Below are 21078 nucleotides of genomic sequence, written 5' to 3'. Positions count from 1 at the left end.
AAATATAGGTATATTGCACATATTTTCAAAAATAAGTATATTCCCCCAAGCTGAGATGTGATCTGCCCCTTCCCCACCATTATGCATTTTTCCCCATCATACATCATAGAATCAGGAAATTAAGAAAATAAAGGCCGTTATGAAAGACATTAGCTAATTCCTTCATTTACTAAATACTTATTGAGCACCTACTATGGCCTGACACCAGGAATCTTGCCGGGGTCTCCGCATGTTGGATGAAGCTGAGAGGAGAAAGGAAAGCCTAGAAGGCAGACTGTGAAGTCCAGGGCACCTCACGAGGGGAGTGGGATAAGCAGCCTCAGAATGCACAATGACTTTAAGAAAATGAGCTGGTATTATGAGCAGGGTACAACCATCGATGTGCTCAATAATTGCTGTGAGCTATTTAGAAAATTCTAAATTAAATTACAGTGGGCACAATCTGCTTGAGAGGCAAGAAAACTTACAACATGTTAGAGGAAAAATTCTTCCCCAAAGCTCACTAATGTAAAGGGAAGAAGTTTCATAAATAAAACAATTCTGTACCTGCCCCCTTCTTTCTCATTCAAACCCAGCCCATGGCTGGTGGGAAGGACCCAGGAGTGAATTTGTCCAGGAGCCACACTTCAGTTTTCATGAGAGGATATCAATGTGAACCTCTCTGTGGCTGTCAAGACCAATTTGTAACACAGAACATTTGCTTTGGCTAATTCCCCTAAACATTTAGTTATGAGCAATGATATTAAAGGTTTAGTGTCTAAGGGACAAGCAGTTTCCATGGTCCTTTATAGAGCGAACGTTTATGTATGGATCAAGTTTTGTCCTTGGGCTGTGTTTTTGAACATTTGTGGAATTTTTTAAAACTGCAAATGCTTTCTATGGCATATGTGGAGGGAGGTTATAAGAATGTCAGCAGGGAATTCTTCAGCACATGCATGATAGCAGGTCACGGGAATTGGGCCTCTTGGAAGCAACTTCTTTCCAGTCTCGCTATGAGGATTGACAGAATTTCCCTGAAGCAGATGATTTGTGTTTATCTCATGAATGTTATGCATATTGTCCCTTCTCTGTTTCCCTTTTTGCTTTGGTTTCTAGGAAGCTCAAGTATTTTTGTTGGTCTTAAATAATGGAACAGGACTTTACATACATGAGTTTATGTTTTCCTCTCTACAATTTCCTTTACCCTTATTGTCTAACTAGAGGCCTGGTGTGTGCACCGGTAGGGTCTCTTGGCCTGGCCTGCGAGGAGCGGGCTGAAACCAGCAGTCCGACATCCCCCGAGGGGTCCCGGAGTGCAAGAGGGCACTCTGTAAAGTTGCTGTCGCTCTGTGTGCTGTGTGTTGAGGGTCTGCCCCCTGGTGGGTCAGTGCTCATCATAGTCGGCCGGTCGCCTGGTCACTTAGGCTTTTATATATAGAGATATAGATTATAATTTCTAGTTTTTAAAAAAATTGTCATAAGCGTCGGCCAGTCGGCTGGTCGCTTAGGCTTTTATATATAGAGATGTAGATTATAAATTCTAGTTTTTAAAAAAATTGTCATAAGTTTTCACAAATTATGGGGGACATATAAGAAAAGGGAAGGAAAAAAAGGGATGGATGAGTTAATAAATGAAGCTCTTTTGCTTTATGATGCCAGGTAACCAAGATAATCATTAAATGATCTAGCCAGTTGAATTCTTGGGCCACTCTAGGCAACCTGAAACTTGCTGGTTTGGATGTACAAGTTTCACTTAGAATTGAACCAAGACATTGGCTTTTAAAAAAGGGCCCGGGCACCTTTAACGTGCTCAGTTACACTTGGAGGCTTTGCAGCTGGGAGGGCTCCCCCGTCACAGAGGACCGAATGGGAGGGCCCTGTCTGACAGGTATCCGGTGACATTTCTTCCCTATGTCTGATGCTACTAATGAGTGTTCTAAACCCCTTCATTCAGACTTTTAAGAAAACGAAAAACGCAACCTTTTATGAGAGGGAGGTAAGCCAATGCTTTTGATTACAGTGTGGCTGCCCGTATATTTTCTGCCTCATACGCTCATAGCAAAGTGCAGACCCCATTCCCGTTTGAAAGGCAGTCTCATCATGCTTGCATCTGCAGGGCCCTCCATTACGCTGCCACTCGGATTCAGATTTTCTTTCCAGATGAGTTATTTCATAGGGTTTGAAATTATGCCGCTATAACACAAGAAACAACTCTGGAGCTAATCTGGCCTGGCAGAAGGCCGGACACAGGACGAGCCACCTGCCAGAGCTTAGCTTTGGGGGAAGAGGATGCTGGAGGGAAGGGAGGTGCCACTCTTCTAAGCATCTCACTAGGGTCCCTGGGTATCAGCTTGATTGGCACAGAATGAAGGTTACAGTGATTTGGCTCCAAAGGTGCCAAGGTTTTAGTACCATCCACTAAAGAACGTGCTGCACTCATAGAAAATAATGACACAGAGCCATAAAGGTAAAGCACTGCTGTTGCTTCGAGGGGCTTTTCATGTTGTCCAAAGCATTTTAGTTGTGCAGTTTATGTCTGGTTGTCTCTTTAGAACAAAGGGTCTTCGGGCAGGAAATGTGTGCAGTGACTCCCCTACTGATGGCCTTCGCTAATGCCAAGCAATAACAGCAACCATCGAGGACAGCAGGGAATCATGGCTTACGGTCATGCCTGGGCTGATTGTGTTGGAAGGGGTTTTATTTCACCTGAGAAAGAGATGGAGACCAAACTGATACCAGGGCTTCAGAACACAAGGTCCCTGCCAAGGGACTAACTTAAACAACTCTGTGTAATTAACCAGCTAAACGTAACACAGCCAATCACATGGTTGCTCTGTTGGTGCTATGACGCCCTCAGAACAATCCGGCCCCTTTCACATCCAATTCTATTCTGAACGCCCAGGCCCAGCTCTGCACTTTGCATTGTCTGTGTCAAACTCTATTTTCAATCCTTTATGTCAAATTTAAATTCATGGCAACTGCATGCAGATCTTGATAGAATCCTCAAATTGCCCTGGACCCTAAATCCATTCCGTAAGACACACACATGCACTTGCGTGCGCCCACACACACGCACACATGTGAGCACACACATATTTGAACTTGATTTGCACTCACTTTGGTTAAGCCAGAGTTCTCAGATAAGTATCCACTGCAAACAAGGGTATTGCACAATTGGGTCTTTATCCCTTATGTGAAGAAATCATATCAGCTCAGCTCTTGTTTGGGGTGAAAAGGGACCCTCAAGTTTTCTGTGGTATTTTGCCCTGTTACGGAAGCTTAAATCGCTATCAATCTTAAGTGAGCTGGACAAATTGGAGCAAGGGATGAAAAATGGATGATATGTTTGACTCTGAACACATAGATCCATTGTGTCCACCCAAATGAGGTTTCGATTAGGCATAAAGCCAACAAGAATACCCTATCCACAACTTACATTCTGATACAATGTCCCAAAGAAAAGTCACTCATGGCCTCATCACTAAGAAAACACACTAGATGGCTCTGAGATATGAACTGACCTCTCATGGAAATCATCTTTGCTTGTGTACCTATAAATGCATGAAAGAATATCGTTTTTAAAAGCTCATCTTCTCCCTAATAATTGTCTGTTTTTAAAAAGCTATCAGCAGGTGCACCTCATTTTGAAAGCCTCTTGTCCTTCTGAATACAACATTCATCGTGATTGCATCATATGAAACAAAAAGCAGCAAAACATAAGTGAGAATCGTTCAATTAAATGCAACATAATCTCAGCAGCAACAACAAAAAAAGGGTTCTGTAGCTAAAACCAGGTTCTGATAAAAGAAGAAAAGGGAATATATTTCTGCATATTTTTAATTACATAGAATTTCCTCAAACATGATTTTTTATAATATATTCCATTAAGTTAACATCATATTTGAAGAAAGAGCATTTTCCGATTTCATTTGAAGCCTGATTTTGAGCAATTACAGTGTCATTGTTCTGCAGTAGAAAGGTTGAATTCATTTACTGCATGGTTATGCTAGTTATGATTGATGTCTCTTCTCCAAATGATAAACCAATCACCCCAATGATGTAATGTCATTTTAAGAGTGCCATAATCACATTTCTCTCAAACTAGAAGCTCTGATAAGTTCTAATAAAGATTTATGATAGATTAAAGGCCTTCATAATATCAACAATGGATTGCCCGTTTGATGAGAGATTTGATTAGGTAATTTTTTGGGGGAAAGAACAATATGAGTTTACTAAATATATCAGGCCTGGCTTTGAAGAAGGGCACGGGCCATCGTAAGTAGCAGTCCATCATTCCATCTCCAGAATGAATCATCGTAAATGTAGTCATGAGGTCCTATCTAATTGTAGAGGCTGAGGCCAGTGGTGGCGTACAATCGTGGATGGAGCCCAAACACAATCTCATCCAGGAACATTCTTGGCATGGAAGCTCGGTCCTGCCTTGGACAGGATATGTTAATGGACACCATGAGTGGCCAGTTCAGAAGATAACTCCAAAGCCTTTGAGTCAGGAGCAATTAATTTCTACAGCTGCCTTGCCTTAGGCCATGGGGACTTAAACCTAGACACTGTCCGCTCTTAGGTTCATATATTTTGTGAACACATCACCAACAGGAGAAATCAAAATAAGGCATAATTACTGCTGGGCCCGGAGCAATTGCACCTAAGATTTAGAGGTTGGAGCTGAGGCAGTAGCCACAAAATCATCAAAAGTGAGGCAGAACCCTGGGACCTGTGAATGTGAAAACCACAGTAAGAACTAAGAGTAAGAGGCAGTGTTTATCCATCAGAAACAAGAGATCAGACATGCACACAATTGGGCACGTGAGGGTGTCCAGGGTGCTTGGCTCTGACCAGAATCACAGTAAAACAAAATTCAACATTCCACTGTCTCTCTGACTATTCCCTTTGAGACCTGCATGCTTCTAGCTGCAGCAGCGGGCAAATTCCTTTCACCGAAGGATGCCCAAACCCTGTCGAGACCAGCAAAGCCTTATTTGTGACCTTCAGTGAATGTATCCTGGAACCATAATGTCACGACAAATGTATTTCCCCCCGGATGCACCCCACACCACCTTCTCCCCAGCCCTTGTTTCCAAGTTGCCATTTTGCTGGAGATGCAACGCGACCACGCACACAACAGCGCACATTCAGACCACAGTTTCCTTACCACTGCTGGAGGCTTGCTGGGGCCCTGAGCATGCTCTGAGCAGGTATGAATTGGGGGAGAATTCCTCATCGGGGTTGGTGTCCATGATTTGATGGGAGGTGTTGCTGTCTAGCAATGGCATCTGGCAGCTAACGGGTGGAGGATTATGGGAGCTAGGCAGCTGAGCAGATGGGAGGAGGCTAGACGAAGATGTAGGTGGAATGGGACGACCTGGGAAAGAGGACAGAGGGGTCAAAGGTCAGCAATGAGTGTCATGAGAGCATCCAGAGAAAGTTACATTGAAACCACCTTACAATAAAAATATCTAAAAGAAAGGAAGAAAGACAATGCTCCAGATGTATTATTTCATGTGGTTAGATGTTTCTCCACAGGTCTAAATTCATACTACACGTAGTTGCATGTTTCAGAAAGCCAGTGTGAGCAGAAATATCCACCTCCATGGCTGATGTGGAATCCATCTGGAAAACGTCCAGTTCTTTCCATCTCCCCTGCTGCCGTCCTAATGTAGACGGCATCATCCCTACCCAACAGTCTCCTTGCTGGTCTACCTGCTTCCCCTCTGTCCCCATCCCTTTTCCACAGCAGCAGAACATGGTAAAAATAGAAATCAGGTCATATCCCTCGCCTGCTGAGCGCTCCCCCATTGCATGCAGAGAGAAGTCCAGATCCTGGATGATCATCTCCGTGTCTTGCCTACTCTGGCACCAGCTGCCTCTAACTCCCCTCCGATGGTGGCCTTACCACTCCCCACGTGGCCCCTTGTTTGCTAGCCACAGCGCTGTCTCTTGCTGCTTGAACGTGCCACGTCATTCCACCTTCGCAGCCTTTACCCCTCCTGTGCCCTCGACATGGAACATTCTCCCCGACTCGCCACCTCATATTCACAATCCTGCTTCTTCTCTTCGTTCAAGCCTTCCCTGTTTGTCTTCTTGAAAACGGCCCATCTGTCTGCTGGATCCTATTAGCCTGTTTAAATATGTTCATAGCCCTTACCACTATCTGAAGGTGGACCTCTGTGTATTTTATTTGCTCCTGTGTCTGCAGTGCCTTCCTAGTGTATTGCACCTCTTGAATGGATGAACAAATAAATAAGGGAGACTAAAACCAAGTCCATGAGGTTGGGTTAGACGTGGGAGAGAGGTGGGAAGGGGAACACATTTGCATCCCGAAGAACTGGCCAAGGACCCACTCTCTGCACCATGAGGGTTGTTTTGACACCACAGGGAATTCCTACAAAGAGAAGCACGGCCACTCCAGGCCACGGAGAGGAGCAGCGAGCCTCGTAGGAGGTGGGCAATGACGTGGAGCTGCCCTGGGGTCAAGAAGTTCTCCCACTCGGAAGGCTGCAGCAACCTCTCAGCACAGGGCAGGGAGCTCCTGGCGGCCAGGAGCCCAGTGAGGATAAGTGCCATGTGCACTCTCACCCGAGTCACCCTCACATCTTGGGGTCCCTGTCAGTGCTCGCCTGCTGGCTTGTTCATTTGGGAAAAGCTCAGAAAAATGAGCCCGGAGCAGCAGCCCTAAAGCCAGGGGTGCAGAGAGAAGGGTAAGGTGTTGAGAAAGCAAACTCCTCAAGATGCACGTCTCAGTTTCAACTCGGGTAATAAGCGCAAAAGAAATGTTTTCCTGCTTTTTAGATGTACTATGTATGTGGGGACATTTTCAGGCACCTCAAATGGATGTTAATGTCATTGTCTTTACAATTCCATTTCCTGTGCAATTCCTGACGGCATTAAGTGTTACTCATAGACCAGTATGTTTCAATGAAATGTAGGAGTGCCCCTTGCCCTCTGAGATACTGAGGACACAAGAATAAGCAAGGCATCCGCCCTGCCCCGAGAGAGCTCCCAGTCTAGTGGGGAAGGCGACAGGTGACTATTCCACTTCAGGATGTAATAAAGAGCAGGACCTAAGGACATTGTGCTGTAGGGGCGGAGATAGGGACAGTGGGTCCAACCTGGCCAGGTAGAGGTAGGTGTGAGAGTCCTGCAAAGACTCCTGGAAAAGGTGGGACCCAAGTGAACTTTGTAAGAGAAGGAAAGGGACTTCCGGTGAGAGGAAACCAGTGAACACCAGCACAGAGGCATCAAACCACTGGCCTATCACCCTTTTGAGGTGGGAGGAGTGGAAGAAAGAGGCAGGAGATGGGAATACTCCTAAAGCTTAAATCTTAAGGGTTCCTGCCCAACAACACGACTGAAGAAGGATCACCCCTGAAATGCATCCACAGGTAAATGGAGTTTCATTTGAAAAACTCAGTTCATTCATAACTGCTTGGGAGCCATGTGAGGCATGCTACTCATGCCTGATGATCTGGCAAAGATGGACTGAACACATCCAAGTTTCATCAGAATCGGTGCTCACATTTCATCCATACCTTCTCCCGTAGATTTCCCTGGAATTACCATCATTATTATGACTATCTTCATTCCTAATGTTTTTGCACAAAGACTATGTGCCACTCACTGCACTAGCCACTTTACACAAGTTATGTTATTTAATTCTCAAACCAATTATATGAGGATAGAGTGATGATAATCCCTATTTTATTGATGGGGAAACTGAGGCACAAAGCGGTGAGACTGCACAGCTAGTAAGTGACAAGGGCCCAGGAGTCAAACTCGGGTTTGTCTTTTCCCAAATGCATTCCCTACCCACTCTGCAGTGTGTGCCCCACAGCAGGGTGACAGGAAGGGAAGGTGACATACAAGGAGGGGGGTGATTGATAAGCAATCAATCCAGGTTCCCATCTCCCAATCCCAAGGCACTTTCACGATTTCATAGAAGAAACATTTCTTTGAATAACCATTTATAGCCACGTTCAGCTGGCAGAGTCCAAAGCCTTGCTCATAATTTTGTTATCAAGTTCAAAGCGGCTCCTTCATAGCAATGTTACTCTCCCCCTCGCCAAGGCTCCCAGACACAGCGGTGTCCTGACCGGACACTGGGAAGTGAGGCTCTGGTGGGGACAGATTTTAACTCAGTCAATAGGCTTTAGAGTTTGTATCTGAGGTGTATCTGAGGATGGCTGGGAGCCAATCTTGAAATTCCTTGGAGTGACTGAGGTGGAACTGAAGTTCAAGTACAATTTTCCAGGAGCCTGATATGACAGTTGCTACAAAATTGTTCTTTACATGAACTTTTTGAAATTTTGTTCAGCATGAATTCATTGCATATACTACAGACAGAACTGCTTTTTAATTTAGACAAAGACAGACAATGGAAGAGCAGTCCCAACACAATAAAAGTACTGGGGTTACTTGGGTGCGTTAAAATACACATCACAAAACTGTCCGATTCCCATTACTTTAACTCCATGCTTTGGTGGCTCCCTAAACTCTGCTTGCTGGCACCTACCTTTGCTTGGGAAATGTCTCAGCCCCTGGATCTGTCCCCCAATCAGATTGTATGCTGTTCTCTATTTGCTATGTCATTTGCTAATTTTGCTCACTTAGGCTACATTTTCTCCCTCCCCCGCTCCTCCACCCGACTATTCCAACTGACAGAGACCATCTGTACAGACACAAACAGGTTCCAAGGTGCAAGGGAGAAAGCCGAAACTTCTACAGGCTCACTTTATGGACCATGATTTCTTACTAAAATACCTCGTGTGCAATGGGCAGGTAACCAGGGATCATGCTCTTACCTGCTTCCTACTTTATACACTACAGAGACCCCTGGCCCCCAAACTATTTTTGAAGTTCCATTTTGAAAGGGCATAGAGTCCCTTGCAAATATATAAAACACTGGGGACTCAATTGATTTATTAAAAAGCAAGAGAAAGCATGAGAAGGCAGCAATATGTCACTCATTAAACTCACATGGTCTTGTGTATGTGTGGGTGTGTGTGTGTTTTCCAAGATCCCCATGTAAATCAAAGTCTAATTAGCTGTGTGAATGGATTCCCCGTGACCTTAAAAATGAGGACTGAGTCAATATTTTCCCTAATTTATCTGTTTCTAAATGAATACAATGTTGTGGTAGTTTCAACCCGTGCAAGTGTTCTGATGAAAATACATATAGTCAGACATAGCAGTTGCGTGCTAACTGATGGATTGGTAGTGGCTGTTGGGAATGCTGTGTTGAGAAGGATTCTGAAGATGCCCAGGGTTCGGTGGGAAGCAGTGCCATCATCACTTAGGAAGCGTGTGGACCAGGAATGGGTGAAAGGTAGCAGATGCACTGAGCCCCTCTGCCAGCCAGGTTGCAGGCTCCATCCATCATCTGCCGCAGCTCTACCTGGGACCTTGGTCCTACACCATCTGTGGAGGACGTCACATCGCTCTCACCCCCGTTGTCTCAATTACAACACCATTTTTCTCCTTAAACTGATTTGGATCTAGCTTTAGTTTTTCTACCCAAGATTAAAGGGCTCCAATCTCCTCTCCATCCTCAGAGCAGTAGATATTATCCATGAAATTGCTGCTCTGCCCCTAATTTATGACAGAAGGCATGTTGCTAATCAAGTCCCCCAGTTCACTGAAAACCATGGTTTCTTTTTCATCCCAAAGATTAATGGAGAGCAGATATTAAAATGTTCTGTGTAGACGATGCATAACTGATTTCTGTAGTAGCAGGGGTGTCAGGTTATTTGGTGAAATAGAGACATGATCAAGAGATAGTTTAAAAACCCCAAATAACTCAAAACAAAACAAAACAAACAAATCCCAAAACCCAAATAAAAACCAGTAACAGGAATAATTAATGGTAAGTCCAGTGACCTCATTACCACCTATATATGTAATCTTGCTTTGAGCTGAGAACTCAGCTAAGATTTCACATGTACTTTTCTCTTTTAACATTTACAGCTGTGAATGGTTCATTCAACTATTTCCCGAATTAGACACAAGTGATTGAGAAAAAATGAATGAGATGTGAACCCCAAGTTCATTGCTCCTCTTCTGGAACGCACCACAGAGATCATCCTGGGGGGAGGGGGGAATGACCCAGGGGCTCATCCAGAAACAGCCACAGTGACTGCCCCACAGAACAAGTGATTTGTAAAGAGAGGAAGTAATTCTTGAGTCAAGAACTGGAAATCTTTCTTGACTTTATAAGTTCAAAGACTTAATAAAAAGATGGCTTTTGTGTGGCTGAGTATTACTAAAAGGACAGGAGTAACATAGGCAAAATAGTTGGCTAGAGGATTTAAATATTTTCCCTAATGAATTGTTCCAATACTTGCTGTTTATTCAGATGTCTGAGTAAATTATCCACTTACCCCCACATGCTTGGGGGTTTGTGAAGCCACTACGTTTTTTGTTGTTGTTAATCCTCACCCGAGGATATTTTTCCATTGATTTTTAGATAAAGTGGAAGGAGGGAGGGAAGGGGGGGGGGAGAAGTGAGAAGGGAGAGAGAAAAAGAGGTTGGCAACTTGCTTCCCCTCCCAGGGCCTCTCTGATAATTAACACTGACTTCACATGTTGTGTGAAAGACTGGAGGTAATATATGTAAGGTCCCAAGAACTGTGTTTGACACACAGTGGCTACAAGGGACCCAGAGGGAGCTAATGAGACTTGCAGTTTGTTGGTTCCAGTTGGTTCACAAGCACCAATATTTCAATATATGAACCAATTTATTCTCTACCCTACCCTAATTTTTTTTCTTTAAGCCAGCTTGAGTTGGTACTTGCCACTTAGAACCAAAATCATCCTGCTTATAACTGGTCACCGAGCCCAAGTGAGGAATGACTTGGCCAATGCCATACAGTTACTAAGTAGAAAAAGAAATGGAAATAGATTCCAAATAGATTCTGCCTCCAGAATTATGAATTTTCAGGTTTTATAAGCTGACTTCTTCCATGTTAATTCATGAGAACTCAAACCCGTGGGGTCCCAGAGAACTCATGTACAGTAGGAGATACCTGGTCCACTTATATGACTATTGTGGGCATTACAGAGTGGGGGAGAGATGCAGGCAGATGGCCATCTACTTGCCACCAGTCAAGCAGGCAACACAGCAGCTGTCTGTCCTCAGTGTGGGAGGGAAACTCAGACCAACTCCTGGTTGGTGCTGGGCCTTACATGGGCCACATTAATCTTGGGGAAGGATGAGAGGGACTCAACTTCTTACCTACGGCTTACATTTTAAAAATAGAACAAAGGCAGTAGTTTCAACTATAATTGTAGAATACAGAATGACCTTAATGAACAGAGATTCTTAAATTAAAATAGAGACTGCCCCGCCAGTGTTTCTCAGTGGCTGAGAGTCGACCCATGCAACAAGAGGTCACTGGTTTGATTCCCAGTCAGGCCTTGATCAATGAGTCTTTCAACATTGATGTTTCTATATCCCTCTCCCCCTCCCCCTCCCTTTTCCTCTCCCTCTTCCTCTCCCTCTCCTTCTCTCCCTCTCTCTCTAAAAGCAATAAAAACATACTTAAACAATTAAAATATAGACCTATGTTATATAGATATTTAGAGTTTATATTGATATCATATGCATATTTATATTCCTTGTAGCAAGCTGCTTATATTTAGTGCTGATGTTAGCCTAGATCAGTCATTCTTAACAGCGGGCAATTTTGCTCCTGAGGGGACATTTGGCAATGTCTGGAGACATTTCGGTTGTCACATTTGTGAGTGTGTGGGGTGATACTACTGGCCTCTAGTGGGTAGAGGCCAGTGATGCTGCTAAATGCCTTACAATGCAAAGAGTCTCCCACAGCAAAGAATTTCAGCCCCAAATGTCACCATGCAGAGGCTGAGAAACCCTGCCCGCATGTGTGAAGGTTTTAGATTAGTATACTTTGTGTTATCTGGTCAATTTTTAAGTAGCTCTTTTTTTCCAATTGGTAAGAATTGGGCAGGTATTAGAAGTGAAAATTCTGACTCAGCCAGCTCTTCCCCCGCCCCCACCCAAGAAAACTTCAAGCAAATAAGCTTAAATTGCCACTGGAGAACTTAGCGCAGGCGAAGTTCCCAAAACCAAGTCTAATTCCTCAAGGAGGGACATTCTAGCACACAGTCCTCTGGAGCTAGGGAAGACTTGTTGGTTGAGAGAGAGTTGGGCTGCTTTTACAGAGGAGAGAGTCAAGGGAGAATGTTTCGACTGAGTTGTAGATTACTGAACCTCACCTTCGGACTTAAAAATAGAACATGACCCCTCATGTCTTCTCCGCAAGGCAACAGCCTGACTCGGTTTGCTCCATTCCATAATGCCCCATTTCGAGTTTTTATTTTTATAGCGGAAGCCCTAATTGCCCTCTTCACGTGCACTTCACTGAACTCACTAAAGCCCAGTTAAGCATTTTCTTAAAAACATATTGTTTTCAGATGGCCCTGGCAAAACATCCCGATTTCACACAAGCTATTATCCATAATTTATTGGAAGGCTGTTGGACTTTCCCCAGTTAAAGGGCCTCTTTCAGGAGCTCAAGCGAGGACTGTCCTCACAGTTTGGGACCCTGCATTCTCCTGTCCTCCCCAGATCTCACTAACACGTATGTGTGTATATGTCACACCTTCCTGGCAGCACTGCACTGGGGAAGGGGTCAAACATAGATCAGCCTGTAGACGAGGACAGAGCTTAGCTTTGAACTAAGGTAATTTCTGTGACTCTCTCACGCCAAAGCTTTCATATTCATAAGGTAATAAGGTAAAATGCAGTGAATCATTGCAGCTTCCCCTTTTGAGAACTCAAATTCACTTTGCCTGCAGTGACGCAACCATTTACCAAAAGGCAACACACCCTCAAATACGTTCTGAGTAGAAATTCCCAGTTGCTTGGCTATGTACCTTAATTACACCTCCCAGCTCCTTTACGATGAGATGCCATTACTATTTTGGTGATGTGGCGAGTGGAACGGAGGAACTGAATTCTTAATTAATTTTATAGAGGCATATGTGGCTAGAGGCTCCATATTGGACAATGTAGTCTAGACCACAGTTCGTGCTTCCTGGTTCCTGGTATCACACACTCCTGTATGTCTCCCCTCCTTATAAGAGCAAATATATTTCTGAACACACACATTTGCTCGTTTCATGCTTCTTCTCTCAACCCTCCCAAGACTCCCCACTGTCCACATAATCCAGTTCAATCTCTTGTATGGCAATTAGTTTTTGCCAGACCACCCCCTACCCCTCATACTCTAAGCCATCAAAGCAACGGCACGACTGCATACCCATCTTCCCCTCCTCGCATCCCTCCTGTGCATGGAAAGCATTCCTTTCTCACCGGTAGCCTCAACCTCTTCCCAAAAACCTCCTTAAAGACTCAGCTCCAGCATCACCTTCTTTGTAAGTCTTTCCTGATACCCATCCACTGGTACCCAGGGTTTACTTCCATTGTAGTACTTGTAATATATTAGGATATTTATTTGTCTAAATGGCTCATTAATGACACTGTGAGTGACTAGGTAGAGATTGTGGATTATACACGGTGTTCCCTCACACCCAGCCAGAGCCTATACACAGTAAATAGCAGTGGGACTTGTGGATGATAACAATTCACTCCAGAAACATTTATCGGGTATATATCAAATGCATATGATGTTGCCTTCACTGCTGGGTGCCATGGCTGCTGGTCTTAGGTGCCTCTCAGTGTGTAGGTATCTTGCTGAGAAGAAGTGATTCTGATGTTCAATGTATTTGTTTCTCTTTTAATCAAGTGGCTAGAATATTAAGTCACTACTTCATCTGGTGCTCAAACGAAGACAGGGCAGCCTGTGACAACCTTGGAGGAAAAACTAAACTGTTAGATTTATTGAGAGACAATATCTCAGTTTCCAAGGGGGCATTTTTCTAAGGACTCTCCAGGGTGGTGGTGTGACCACAATTTCAGCCTCGGCTGCTGACCTTCGCACCTAACCCCTGTGTGAGATGTGATTCTACTCTAATTATGAAAGCTTCAGTCCTAGGGAACTGCTTGGAGATGTGACCCAACAGAACACAAGGTGAAAACAATAACCTATGTGGGCAGTTCAGTCCCTTACGGAGTTGTCGCTCTGAGCTGAATAACACCAGAGGATGTATTGGGCTGTTTCCTTGTTCTCCTGGAACCTATATTACACTCGAGAAAGAACGGAGTGGGGGTAAAACAGCTACAGAAAGATTTAAAGTTTTGACGCTCAACCACTGAGCCATATCAAAACTTCATTTTCAGCCTGGCCGGCATGGCTCAGTAATTGAGTGTCAACCTATGAAGTAGCAGGTCACAGTTCAATTCCTGGTCAGGGCTGGGTTGCAGGCTCGATTCCCAGTAGGGGGTGTGCAGGAGGCAGCTGATCAATGATTCTCTCTCATCATTGATGTTTCTCTCTCTGTCTTTCTTTCTCTCTCCCTTGCTCTCTGAAATCAATAAAAAATATATTTAAAAAGCACTTCATTTTCAAAGGGCATCCCATCTTCCATATACATGGGAGTCTATCTTTCTTACTTTGATCTTTACTTTTTGGGTTCATGATACATGGAAATAACAATACTGCCAATCCCAAAGATTTGTTAAATTCTTATGATGTACCAGGCATTATTTCCAATCCCTTTACATCTATTACTACACTTAATTTTACTTAATATACTTAATTATCCCCGTTTCAAAGATGTTAAGACTGAGCTGAGATGGAACAAGTTGGTTGGGAAAAGAATTTGAGCCCAGGCAATCTGGCTCTAGAGCTCAGACCACACTGCATGGGCAATGACAATGAATGTAATCCTATACAGGCAGTCCTCAGGTCACATCGGACTCGACGAACATCATTTCATGGTTATGTCTCCATCTCCCATTTACAGTATTTATAAAAAAAAAGGTCTGTCATTTCGACGTATGTACATATGTGCTTTATGTTTTTTATTATTTATTTACCACAAGTAAAGGTCAGGAATTGTTATCTTTCTTTTAATTTTTTTTACTGTTTCACTTCATTACTGCTGTGTATGTGCTCCATGTGAGTGACATAGGTGCTTATGTAGGTGGGTTCCGACTTACGGCGAAAATCGCGTTATGTCGGCTGTAGGAACGGATCTCCCACGTAACCCGAGGACAAACTGTATAATAAAAGGCTAATATGCAAATTGTCCCCACAGGCTGGAATTTGACTGACCAGGAGTTAGATGTGTGCTGACCACCAGGGGGAAGCACGGAACATGGAGGGCATCGGCAATGTGGCGCTGGCAGTGGGCGGCAGTGGAGGTGCTGCTGGCCCCGATGGGCCCCGACTAAAGCAGGACCACAGCAGGATGGTGGAGCGGGTGGTGCCAGGCCAAGGCGGGTGAGAAGGGAGGCCCCAGCTGGCAGTGGTGACAGGCAGCCAGGGGAAGGGAGGCCCCTGCTGGCAGTTGGCAGTGGCTAGGGACCCTACCCATGTATGAATTTTGTGCACTGGGCCTCTAGTTAACTTTATAATGATAAGGAGCCTATCTGTGATGTGGTAATATGATTGGTGTTGGAACCAGATGGAAGTTCAAACCTTGGATCTGCCACTGATTCACTGGGTGACTTTTGGCAAGTCACCTAACTGTTCTGTTCTCAACTGATAACCAAAGTGTGTATAAACATAATTCTAGATTATTATAAGCGTCCATTGAGGCATTTCTATAAATGTTCTGAAATAAGTGGTAAGTCATAGGATCAAACATAAGCAGGGTATGAGACAGGTGTCCTAGTCCCCGTCTCTTCCAGGACATTTTGAGAATTAAGTAATAACCTATGAGAGTACAAGGCACATGGCACAGAGCTCTATGGACAGTACTTGTTTCCCTTCTCATTACCAGGAGCTTTCCTTTCCAGAGACTCTGTCTGCAGACAGCGAACCTTTCTCAACGTAAATCTGTGTTTTGCTCTGTGCTGCAGGCACAACGAAGATGAAACATGGGCTCGAGGTGGCAGATGCCTGAACTATTTCATTCCTCTACTGCCCACACTTACAGTACTCGCCCATTCATCACTGGATGGTCCTTGGTTAGGAGCTACAAATACAGTATCTTGGGAGTCCAACCACCACCAATCAACCAAAAGGCTGAAAAGCTCCCCTCAAAGGTGTCAAACTATGCCATTGAGACTAGAATGGGAAATGTAAACTAGATGAATACCACGTCTAGTTTGTTAGGAAGCCATGGCTATCATAAGCATCCTTCCCCACATGGTCATTTGAAAGTCATTGTTTTGTACTTAACACATCCCCACTGGAAGCACAGTTAGAGAGAGTCCTGGAGTTAGGGACCAGGGTTCCTTACTGGGGCTGCCTGGATGCTAGCCCATTGTGTGACTTAGAGCAAACTGCTTACCCTCGCCAGGCCTCAGGTAAGGCATGCAACGCTACTGTTCAAAAATGGAACAGCACTTAGTACTTCATAGAAATGTGATGACATAATTTCAGCCACAACAGAACCCATATTTTAGTGGGAGAGACTAATACTAACTTCATGATGTTCTTGTCAGTAAGCTTAGCACTTTTGTGGTTTGTAATTTACGTAATCCTTCCAGCAATACGATCTGGAAGGTAATCATTCCCATTTTACAGATGAGGAAACTGAGGCTTGTAGAAAGCAAGAGACTTGACTAAGGTTACACAGTAAAGTCATGGGCAGAGTCAAGACAGTAATTTATGATTTAGGATTGCATAGCTACACAGAGTTATTGTAACATTAGAGATATGGACAGAGAAGAGGAATTACAGCTGGGATAAAAGGGGTAGCAGCGTGGGGGTGACGAAACAATCTGTGGGGAGCTCTCTCCTTCAGCTCTCAAATTCCAAAATTTCAAAATATTATCCTGCCCACATAACAAGATAACTGGGTCAAGATGACAGGTGAGGTGTGTCCTAGCAGAAATTCATACCCCAGAGTGTACCTGCCCCATCTCCTCCCAGCCAGGCTTACATTTGCCCTGAAGGTCAGAACGAATCTCACAGCTTCTCACTTCAGGCCCTGCAGAGGCAGGTGCTGTGGGGAGTGTCCTCGGAAGGCTCACAGAGGACACCCTCCAGGACAGCCGTGCGTCGGAGCAGATAGCTGGAGACATCACAAAAGGCCTGCGAGGAGCAAGAGGAAGCATCGAGGGAGAAGAAGAGGAGAATTAGCTCCACAGCCGGGAACATGGCAGTCGTGCCCACAAAACACACCAGCCACGCGGCTGCTCGGCCTCAGGACCGGGCACGAGGAGGCGGATTGGAGTCTGAAACAGCACAGTGCTCTGTTGTGCCTGAAAAGATGTGGAAGGAGAACGTTCTGCAGAGTCTCCAGGATTCCCAGGTGGTCTAGTGGCCCCTGGATGATGCAGGCGTCTGAGTCCAGCTCATGGGAAGTTGTTTTGTGTGCGTGCGTGAGCATATAGGCACACGTTCTTAAATGGACTGGACTCAGCAAAATGAATACGCACCCCCAGGGTACCATTGGCCAAGTCTCTCTTTTCGTAAATAATGCCTTTCTCGCCTTTTACAAGCCTGTTTGAAGACCTGCGGAGCATCCTGGCTACAATTCAAAGCCCGTCTAATGAAAGCACCTCCACTGTCAGCAATGTTAATGTCACTTTAAAGAGTGTGAAGTGTTGCTAAATGTGTCAGGAAACAATTAGATAACATAAGAGGCATGTTTTCTCGGTGCACAGAGAAATATATTATGCAGGCAGGAGATAAACCCAAAGTTTTCTCAGCTCCAGCATATTCGGCATTCTCCCTCTCCCTCTCTCTTTTTAATCCGAGAGAGAAATTGTTTGGCAAGAGTAAGCCCTGTTGCAAATACTTGGAGGAGGGAGAAATGCCTGCTTTGCCTCCGACTGCTGTCGCTTGAGCCTCCTGCTATCAGGCTCAGGGAGATACAAACAGTCTTCCACTCAAATTAAATGTGTGCCCTCCTAATTAGCATTATAAATATAGGTTTCTCAGAGCCAGAGTTGATAAAATTACAGAGTAGGGTTGGAGAGGAGCCGGCGGCTCTCCCAGGCCCACACAATGGCTGCAGCGCTGCTCGGTTAGAACAATGCTCCCCAGAGCCGGCCCCTGTCTTCAGAGGTCAGCCTGGGGAGGGAAAGTAAATGCCAGGCCGGCCGACGGCTGGGCCCAGATGCAATCTGCTCTTTGTATGTGATGGAGAGAGCCGTCCTGACTGCAAAGCATCCTTGTAGTTGTGTCATCTCCACCAGCTGGGGGGTTCCCCATGGGGCCTGGAAACCACAGGCAAGGGCTGAATAAAATGGGTTTCCCCTCCCCAATGCCACCTGGCGTCGCTCTCTGTGGTCCTGAAACATCACCGTGCACTAGGAAATGCTCATTTCTTTCCTCCCTCCAACCCTGAGATGCAGCTGCCCATCGTCTTGGGGGAATTTTTAATTAAAAGGAATTGATGGCAGAGAGAGAGAGAGAGAGAGAGAGAGAGAGAGAGAGAGAGACAGAGACAGGAGGGCAAAGACTCTGGAATAGGCATAGCCCCTGAGTGATTGTCAGGGGGTAAAAAAAAAAAAGGAAATGATTTGCTTTAACATTATTTTCAAAGAATCACAATTGCAGGAGAGAAACCATGGCTAGCCAGGCTGAAATGCTGAAAGACTTCAGGTTGAGTGAGAAGCTTGCCTGTCAGGTGGCGCAATGATGTGCAATTTGGGGCATGAACAAACATGTGTGTGCGGGCAACCAGCAAGCCCCATCATGGTGGAAGCCATGTGATTGAAGTTAACATGTGCCAAAATCCTCAGGCTTTTTCTTTTCTTCTGAAAATTTGCTACATTGTGCAGAAAAAGAACAAAGAAATTAGGGGTCGTAGTTCGCATTTGGGTCACAATTTATGTGTTAAGCCTTAGACGTTGGGTTGGGGGATGGGTGGGTGTTGACCTGATGCTCATCTTCTTGTTATGCTTCTATTTAGAACATATATCTAGCTAAGGCCCTTTTTCTTCTGAGACTAGTGAAATTCATAGAATGATCTGGATAAAGACTATTGAATGCTAGCTCTAGAAGGAAACTTGGATGGTATCCACACCAACCATTTCACTTTGCTGATGACAAAGTTGTGGGGAGGGGGTGGGAGAGAGATGAGAGAGAGTGAGAGAGAGAGGAGAGAGATAGAAGCTTTCCCCACCACACAGTGAATTAGTGATCTGAGTCCAAGGCTCTGTCCACTAAATCCCACAACTCTTGATATTCAAATTGGAGGACAAATAAAAACAAACAAACAAAGCTTAAAGAAAGTCTAGTTTCACAGCAAACCATATTAATGGACTACAATTCTAATGCAAGATCTATACAAGTACCTCCCCCGCCTCCCAAAGCCCAGCGTATAAGTAACACTCGTCCACACCCTGTTCTTTGGAACACTGGGCTTTCTCAGGATGTAGACATGTATCTCAGGAAAGAGGGTTCCATGACCGAACGATTTTTGAGCAGCATGACAAAGTATGAGAATTACAGGAAAAGATTCCCACTGTACTCTATGCTGGTGTGATCACTTCTGGATCAGTTGGTCTAGGCCAGTAGTCGGCAAACTCATTAGTCAACAGAGCCAAATATCAACAGTACAATGATTGAAATTTCTTTTGAGAGCCAAATTTTTTAAACTTAAACTATATAGGTAGGTACATTGTTATTAACTTAATTAGGGTACTCCTAAGCTGGCCTTTGCTAAAAACATCCTCAATCTGATTGAGGTACGTTCGCTGAGGTCGGCCCCTTCCAATTCTCCTATCCACATTTATCTTGTATACTTGTTTCGTCTATCTCCTTTCGTTCATCCCCTCTATATGTCCAAACTATCTTAACATACCTTTCTCAATCCTCGACACTACATCTTCTTTCACTCCACAACGTTCCCTAAAATTAACTTAATAAACTTTACTTTTGTCACCCGCGCGCGATTTGCGGACGTGACTAGCACTAACCACTGCACATGAGACTGCTGACTGCCTCACTCAACTTGTGCATGAATTGCGTGCGCCTCCCCCGCGCTGTGTATCCCGTGGCGCACGACCGACACCCCCCACTTCTTCTAATGCCACTTCTTCAAAATAGACTCGCCCAGGCCGAAAACCGACTTCTGTGCGTGGGCTACGAAGTTTCAATCGCACTGTACGTGCACGCCCGCACGTGGTATTTTGTGGAAGAGCCACACTCAAGGGGCCAAAGAGCCTCATGTGGCTCACGAGCCATGGTTTGCCGACCACTGGTCTAGGCTGACATCCCCTTAAGAGCCTAACTGAGAAACTGGCTTTGCCCTGGGGAGGACATTCAGACTGTTGGGTGCATTAGAATCATTTAATAGGTTATAGGTTAAAGGGGTAAGGAAAGTTGTAGCAATCTTCAAATCACATGTCCCATGGAAGGACAAGTGGACTTTTATGAACCGGCTCAGATGTCAGTTCCAGAGATGATAAAGTTAAAGGAGGTGGATGCAGCTTTGTATCTACTGCATTTATTTATGTCTCTCCTTTATGCACGTTCTAGCTAGTCTTCTGGTTTCTTAGGCTTGTGCCTTATCATTCCTCCTAGAGCAATGATGGCGAACCTATGACACGCGTGTCAGAGGTGACACACGAACTCATTTTTTTGGTTGATTTTTCTTTGTTAAATGGCATTTAAATATATAAAATAAATATCAAAAATATAAATCTTTGTTTTGCTATGGTTGCAAATATCAAAAAATTTCTATATGTGACACGGCACCAGAGTTAAGTTAGGGTTTTTCAAAATGCTGACACGCCGAGCTCAAAAGGTTCGCCATCACTGTCCTAGAGTGTTATCTACTCTTTCATTCATTCGACACGTATTTATTGACTAACTCTTACTCTTCAAGGCTAGGGCACTGCTGTAGGTGGTTGTTGAATCTGCACTATAGGTGTTGTTGCTTTTAATCTTTCCATCTCCCAAAGCACCTAACAGAATACTAGCTCAGAGAAAGTGTTTAATAAATATTTGACAAAATGGATAAATGTGCAAAAAAAAAAAAGCTTTCTCACAACAGTTGCTGAATAACAATCAATCGGCATCCTTGTAGGTAATAAGC

At 44.5% G+C, this 21078-nt stretch overlaps 1 protein-coding gene across 9 annotated transcripts in view; it reads right to left on the bottom strand.

Annotated features, from left to right (window-relative positions):
* TENM2 (teneurin transmembrane protein 2) overlaps nucleotides 1-21078 on the bottom strand; it is a 1214660-nt gene that overhangs the window by 353732 nt on the left and 839850 nt on the right. For 6 of the 9 annotated variants that reach the window (XM_005870581.2, XM_005870583.2, XM_014543189.1 and 3 more), the window contains one exon: nucleotides 5150-5359. The exons of the other annotated variants lie outside the window; for them this stretch is intronic. In XM_005870581.2, the coding sequence (XP_005870643.1) occupies nucleotides 5150-5359 (210 nt within the window). The remainder of the gene's footprint in view (nucleotides 1-5149; nucleotides 5360-21078) is intronic. 9 annotated transcript variants of the gene reach the window in all.

This window comes from Myotis brandtii, unplaced genomic scaffold (genome assembly GCF_000412655.1).
Source record: "Myotis brandtii unplaced genomic scaffold, ASM41265v1 scaffold32, whole genome shotgun sequence".
NCBI lineage: Eukaryota > Metazoa > Chordata > Mammalia > Chiroptera > Vespertilionidae > Myotis > Myotis brandtii.
The sequence above is the reverse complement of the archived record's forward strand: the minus strand, read 5'-3'. Positions and strand labels throughout refer to the sequence as shown.